The 7,466-nt window shown below is 43.6% G+C and overlaps 1 protein-coding gene across 12 annotated transcripts in view; it reads right to left on the minus strand.

Moving 5' to 3' along the window:
* The window catches only part of vegfaa (vascular endothelial growth factor Aa), a 43,576-nt gene that overhangs the window by 15,585 nt on the left and 20,525 nt on the right, over window positions 1–7,466 (minus strand). For 8 of the 12 annotated variants that reach the window (XM_048596940.1, XM_048596938.1, XM_048596941.1 and 5 more), the window contains 2 exons: window positions 7,258–7,290; window positions 4,659–4,730 (listed from right to left, as the gene is read on the minus strand). In XM_048596940.1, coding sequence (XP_048452897.1) covers window positions 4,659–4,730; window positions 7,258–7,290 — 105 coding nt within the window. Of the gene's footprint in view, window positions 1–2,935; window positions 3,848–4,658; window positions 4,731–7,257; window positions 7,291–7,466 lie in introns of those variants that run through there. The other 4 variants (XM_048596942.1, XM_048596948.1, XM_048596946.1 and 1 more) reach the window with 2 other exon arrangements.

Here is a 7,466-nt window from a genome sequence, read left to right on the forward strand (position 1 = left end):
TTGGCCTGCTGTGTTCATCCAGCCCTGCACCTTGTTGTCTCGGATTCTCCAGCATCTGCAGTTCCTACTATCTCTGATTCAATTTTAACCCCACTGCGAAGCCTCTTCTAAGGATGCCTAACCTGAAGAAGTTACCCTCCTCCCTCCGGACAAACCTCAAGGGATCTCTCTCCTACTGCAACTCTCTCGTAATCTCTTCGGCCCTGAAACTGCTCGACCCAACTGTAGAATAAGTTTGTTTTGGATTACATCTGGAGCGTGTGGGAAGCAGTTGTGCAGCAGATACTGCAGTATTGCAGATGCAACACCTTGCCTGCACCGCCATGGTGTTCGAGTGAACTCAATCACTTATTTTCCGAGGTAGCAGAGATGCGGGAGGGAAGTCCGAAGATGCAAGAGGGCAAAGTAGTAGGGTCCTGTCCCCAGAACATTAGCCTGGCTTTTTGGTTCGCCAGCCCAGTGAAATTACCATCCTGCCTCAGCACTCCCTCCCCCGCTCTGTGGCTATGCCCGTGTTGTACACACAGATTGTGAGTCAAGTGAAAATGCAACTCCCTTTTCTATTACACCCGAGATTTTTTTTTAAGAAACTCTCAACTGTTCTGGTAACGAAACTTTGGACTCGTCTCATCCAAAACTGATGCGACTCCCTCCGTGTCTCGTAATCATTATCCCCACTCCCAGATATACTGTCCCGCACCCCTCAATTGTCAGAAGCCTACAGCCTCTATTGAATCTAACAGGCATGTAAGCATCAGCTTTATTGGCACCTTTCATGTGTAGGAAAAGGTGAGTTTTATTGTTTATTTCACAGCCATGATGGGATGGTGAATACTGATACTGCCTCTACTTTTAAGAATAGGTTATAAAAACAGCGAGAGCTGGAGAGACTCTGCCAGTATTGGTCGAGGGAGAGTCACAGCCAAAGTGTTAAGTCTGAAATGACTCCACTTTGGACCACCTCTGAGCAGATTAACTCATGCCCATAGCACCCCCAACCCCCAACGCTGGAAAGGATCTGCTCCTCCAGTCCTTGCTTGCTGCTTTATCGGCTGCCCAGGGTCTGCTGACTCTAGTGAAAGGGCAGTTTCAGAAAGAGGGTCTTCTGAGTAAAGCTGGGAGGGGGTGGTAGAGCGGTGTCCATCGAGGAGATAGTGAGGGCAGAGGTATGCCTACCTTTGTCTCTTGGGGTTGGGAAGGGGGACAGTGTGGAGTTGTGGGAGAAGGCAGCTCAGAAATTCGGTGGGTGGGGTGGACTGGGAAAATCAGGTTGATTGTAATCCCAAGAAAAGGAATTTGTGCAATACCTATGAAATGGGAACAGTTTGTGGTAGATCCCACGAAGGAATAGGCAATTCTGAATTTGCTGATGTGTAATGAGGCAGACTTGATTAGGGAGTTAAAGATGAAGGAACCCTTAGGTGGTAGTGACTACAATATGATAGAATTCACCGTACAGTTTCAGGGGGAGGAGCTGGAATCAGATGTAATGGTATTACAACTGGGTAAAGGTAATTGCAAAGACATTTGGGAAGAGCTGGCCAGATTTAATTGGAAGGGGAGCCTAGCAGGGAAGATGGTAGAGCAGGAGTTTCGGGGGGATAATTCGGGAGACACAGAAGAAATTCATCCCAGGGAAGAAGAAACGTTTTAATGAGAGGATGGGGCAAACATGGCTGGCAAGGGAAGTCAGGGACAGCATAAAAGCATAAGGAAAAACAATGCTGTATAACTCCATTACTCTAAAAGGCATACAATGTAGTGAAGATCAGTGGAACGCTAGATGGTTGAGAAGCCTTTAAAAACCAATGGAAGATAACTAAAATAAGCTTGGAGAAGATGAAATATGAAGGTAAGCTAGCTAGCTAGTAAAATACAAAAAAGTTGCAAGAATTTTTTTAGACATACAAAAGGTAAGAGAGGTAACAACAGATATTGGACTGCTGGAAAATGTGGCTGGAAAAGTAGTAAGTGGGGGGCAAAGAAATGGTGGAGGAACTGCATAGGTACTTTGTATCTGTTTCCACAGTGGGAGACATCAGAAGTATATCAGAACTTCAAAACAGTTAGGGGGACAGAGTTGAATGCAGTGGGAGGATTGTATTGCTGACGCTCTGTAAGGATCTGGTCAGACTACATTCAGAATATTGTGAGCAATTTTGGGCCCTGTATCTAAGGAAGGATGTGCTGGCTTGGGAGGGGGTCTAGAGGAGGTTTACAAGAATGATCCCAGGGATGAAAAGCTTGTTATGTGAGGAGGGGTTGAGGACTCTGGGTTTGTAGTTGGAGTTTAGAATAGTTTAGAATGAGAAAAACGTCTACACTTTGATGGTTTCTGAAGTGACCAAGAGTAATCAATAACAAAAGATGGCAACTGAATTCTTTTGATGGCAAATAATGTGTGTTTCTGCCAAATAAAAGACATTCAAATTGTACCCTGAATGTCAAATTACTGATCATTTCATGTGCATTTGCAAAATGATGTCAAAATTTCTGTAGATAGGCTAGCACCTGTGGAGGTGTGTCAGCTGTTCCATGTTTCTTTCTCCCATCCACTAAAAACTAGTGCATAGCTACGAGACAAAATCAGAAAGGCTAACAGGATGCAATATCTTAAAGGAGTTGACATTCTGAAGTGACGTTTCTGTTTGGAAGGCCAGGTCAGACCCACATGCCTTGGGCATTGAAGCTACGGATTGATGTTGGATGGGCTAGAGCATAGATTCACAAAAAAGATATCAGGATCTTTTCTTTTGATTCATTCATGGGATGTGGGGCATCACTGGCCAGGCCAGCATTTACTGCCCATCCCTAATTGCCCAGAGGACAGATAAGAGGCAACCACATTGCTGTGGGTCTGGAGTCACACATAAGTCAGGCCAGGTAAGGACAGCAGATCTCCTTCCCTAAAAGGGATCAGTGAACCAGATGGGTTTTTCCAACAATCGGCAATGGTTTCATGGCCATCATTAGACTCTTAATTCCGGGTATGTTTATCGAATTCACATTCCACCATCTGCCATGGCAGATTTGACCCAGGTTCCCAGGGCATTACCTAGGGTCCTGGATTAATAGTCCAGTCATAATACCACTGGGACATCAACTCCCGGGTTTGAGAGTTTGGGAATTATATGGACAGATTATAAACACACCTAATACTTCAAGTTGAAACGTTGAGGGGGCGATCTGATTGAAGTTTCTTAGAATTATATCAATATCGTAGACCAAAATGAAGCACCTTCTCTATTAAAGAATCCAGAATGAAGGAAATAGTAGCTAAACTTTGAGCCAGGCCATTTTAGAATGGAATCAGAAAATACTTATTGGCAGAAATTGAATTTGCTCGATTTCATTTGGGTGAGGCTACAAATTAACATGGGACAAGGGAGATACATGTAATTTAGGACAAATTCAGCTGATGTCTACCAAAAGGGCGGAACGTGGGGAAGATGCTAATTGATCTCCAGCTGTTCATCTATGGTGTGAAGCACATTTCAAAATCACCAGCAACCCACCAGATCAAAATAAACTAATCCCGATATTCAGGATGAGAAAATCACATCATTAAATCGACACATCGGAATTATCGACTTCAGACTAAGCAAAACAAGTAAGAGTAACGTTGCCCAGTTGAGCCCATCAAATGGCTATTTTAGAATGTTTCTTTTGAGGAGTGTCGTTTCCCAAAAGAGAACCCTGGCCACAAAAGTTTGGAAGATTCTCTTTTTAAAATGGTTTAGAGGAGGGGAGAGCAGTTTAAATGTCTGCACCCTTACTTTGCAATTGTGAACAGTTGCATCCCCACGGAAACGAATAGAAGATGCCAGAAACTAACTGAAGAAAGATCCTTTGAAGAAATAAATAACTAGATAAATAAATAAATAAATAAATTACTGTTGCCACCAAATCTCAACAAACAAAACAAGCAGTGGCCGGGGGATTATCTGTAAAGGGAAGCTAGTTTCACAATAGAAGTGGAATGACTGCAAATGTTATCGTAATGAGGTCCAAAGAATATTTAACAAAAGCTGTCCCTTACAGCAAAAAGCCAGACTCAAGCTGCTGAAATATTACTAAACATTTCAGCGGCTTAATGCTAAACTTATCCTATTGATAGCATTTTTGGCATTTTCCATTGTATTACAATGGGAATCAGAATTTCCAACAGGTCATTGGGCTACCGAGTGAAGACAGGCAGTAGGTCGAAGCTGGTTGCCTGGTAGCCATTATTGCCAATGATCAGATGTGTATGTTCGCCATGACTAGTTGAAGCCAAAAAGTGAAGACAGTGATGAGTTACTCTTCACCCAGTGAGCGATCAGTGTTAGTAGAGGCATGAAGATATAGCAGGATGCATCATTATAGCGTGATTAGTAATGATTAGTCAAGCAAATCATCCATGACTTCCATCACATGCAAGGGCCGATCGTCCGACTCCTATACAGATCAAAACTGATGACAGTTTCTGGAGAATGCAATTGATTTTTCATGCTAAATCATTTTCAGTTTCGCTCTCCCAGTCACCATTTCCAATCTCCCCCAACACTGACAGCCAGCCCCCATTTGTATTACCCACCCCCTTTTTAAACTTAATCATCAACTCAAAATTATTCAGGCCAGGCATGGAATGTTGAATGGGAAAGTGAAGACTGACATACGGCCTGCTTTGCCTCGCTCTGATTTTCTTTCTCCTCCGTCTCTGACCCTTTCCTTTCCCTCTCTTCGGCTTGCTGTAAAAAGAGCATAGTTCTACAGTTTAGCGAAAAGATCCCTGAGGTGGCTAGCAGCTGTGGGGTTGGGGGCGGAGCTGGGAGAAAGTGTGTGTGCGTGGGCGAAGGAGGAGCATCTGGAGGGCTGTTGTTCTAAGGTGGTCCGGCTGCTCTGAAATCTAGTGGCCTCCCGCCGACCCATTGCCAGAGGGACTCCTGGGTGCAGTTCATCCCTCCTGAGAACCAGTTGCCCTCTCCATCTCCATTTAGTTTAGTAACTAAATGAAGAACAATTAATGGCCGCAATGATGTGAAGTGGCGACTGAAGGAAGAAGCTATGAGGTGATGGCATAATGGCATGAATCACAGAAGGTAGGTCTGCAGGTACAACAAGTAATTAGGAAGCCAAATGGAATTTTGTCCTTCATTGCTAAAGGGATTGAGATTAAAAGCAGAGAGGTTATGTTGCAGCTGTACAAGGTGCTGGTGAGGCCACACCTGGAGTACTGTGTGCAGTTTTGGTCTCCTTACTTAAGAAAGGATGTACTGGCACTGGAGGGGGTGAAAAGGAGGTTCACTAGGTTGATTCCGGAGTTGAGGGGGTTGTCTTATGAGGAGAGACTGAGTAGATTGGGATTATATTCATTGGAATTCAGAAGATTGAGGGGGGATCTTATAGAAACATATAAAATTATGAAGGGAATAGATAAGATAGAAGTAGAGAGGATGTTTCCACTGGCAGGTGAAGCTAGGACAAGAGGGCATAGCCTCAAGATTAGAGGGAGCAGATTTAGGACTGAATTGAGAAGGAATTTCTTCACCCAGAGGGTTGTTAATCTATGGAATTCCTTGCCCAGTGAAGTAGTTGATGCTACTTCAGTAAACGTTTTTAAAGATAAGGTAGATTTTTTTGAACAATAAAGGAATTAAGGGATACGGTGAGAACGCGGGTAAGTGGATCTGAGTCCACGAAAAGATCAGCCATGATCTTATTGAATGGCGGAGCAGGCTCGAAGGGCCGGACGGCCTACTCCTGCTCCTAATTCTTATGTTCTTATGTAATGTCACTGGATTAGCAATCCAATCAATAAATCCAGGAAACAATCATTGATTGATGTGAAAACCCCTCTGGTTCACTAGGGTCCTTCAGGGAAGGAAATCTGCTGCCTTCACCTGGTCTGGCCTACATGTAACTCCAGACCTACAGATATGTGGTTGATTCATGGCTGCCCTCTGCCACAGCCTAGTAGTTCATGAACAGTTAGGGTCAGGTAATGAGCAATAGCTCTGCTAGCAATCCCAACATCCCATGAATCAAAAAAGAGAAATCACATCCAAAAGGAAAGCTAAATGAGGTCTACGAAAGTACTCCTGGGCTCCCACTTGTGGGAGTAATATCAGTCTGAAAAGCCTTTGTTTTCCGCTCGATTATTTCACTAAGGAAAAATGACTCAGCTGATTGGCAAGGAGAAGAGCAATTTACTGAAGATGGAAGAATCCAACAACAGGTAAGGTCAATTTGGGATATGCTACACTCAAGAAATCAAGGTGGATTGCCACTCAGGATCTTCTGCACTGCTCTCCTTTCGCAGGACTCTCTCAACTTTGGTTCCTTTACAGTGCAGTACTGAGCTGCACTGTCAGAGGGCGCTGCCTTCCACATAAGATGCTAAACTGAGGCCCTATGCTCCCAGGTGGGAGGATGAGGATCTCGTGGAACTATTTCTGATGAAGAGCATGGGAGTTCTTCCCCAGCCTCCCTAATTGAAATTTATTCCGCAACAAACACACAAAAGAGATGATTTGGTGACTTAATCACACAGTTGTTTGTGAACTGCCTGCATCTGCCATGGTGGGAATTGAGCTGGGATTACGAACCCTATAATATACAAGACCCAAATGCAAAGTAACCAATCTTGTGCTGTGCTTGACTAAGTGTTAGCTATACTGTTAAACACACAATGGAGAGTTCTACTGTCTCACAATATTAGAGGGTTACAGTTACTCATTCTCTCAGCCAGAACCAATTTAGCCAACTGATGTAGATGGCAATGTGCTGAGCCCACTAGCCGATATCACTTTTCTTACAGAAGATAGCAATGATGTCTGTTCAGTTCATTTCTAAACAATCTGCTCATTCGTTGAGCTCTTGGCAAGGGGAGTGAGAGAGCAGGTCCCATACAAACCTCAAACCTATTTGATTCCAACAACACTATAAGCTAAATAATGCAATGAGGCTTTCCAATTTGCATGGCAGGCTGTCCCTGCGGATTTGGGAGGTTGGTGGAATATACACTGTTTGATATGATAACATTTGATGGAAACCATTTTTCCCAACTAGGCCAACATACCATTCCAAAGTCAGCTGATGCTATATTCACTGACATTTTTGAGCTCACTGATTAGATAGAAGTTGTCAATAAACAGTAAAACAATTTCCAACACTGTCCAGCTATGAGACAAGTCAATTTCCCATTAAATAGGGTGCCAATGTTTCTTTGTTTTGCTTTTTCTTTCAGACTGTGATCTTTACAGTGATATTTCTTACCTTTTTGCTGCATCGCGTCTATCTTTCTTTGGTCTGTTGAAAAAACACAACATTACAATTATTCAATATGTAATTTTCATCTCAATTGGTTGTTACAGTGGGTTGTTACACTCTGCCCTTTCCCCTCTGGGACTGGGTGTTACAGCTGGTCAGACACACTGTCCTTTCCCCTCTGGGACTGGGTGTTACAGCGGGTCAGACACACTGCC

Source organism: Rhincodon typus, chromosome 5 (genome assembly GCF_021869965.1).
Source record: "Rhincodon typus isolate 14 chromosome 5, sRhiTyp1.1, whole genome shotgun sequence".
NCBI classification, from domain to species: Eukaryota; Metazoa; Chordata; class Chondrichthyes; order Orectolobiformes; family Rhincodontidae; genus Rhincodon; species Rhincodon typus.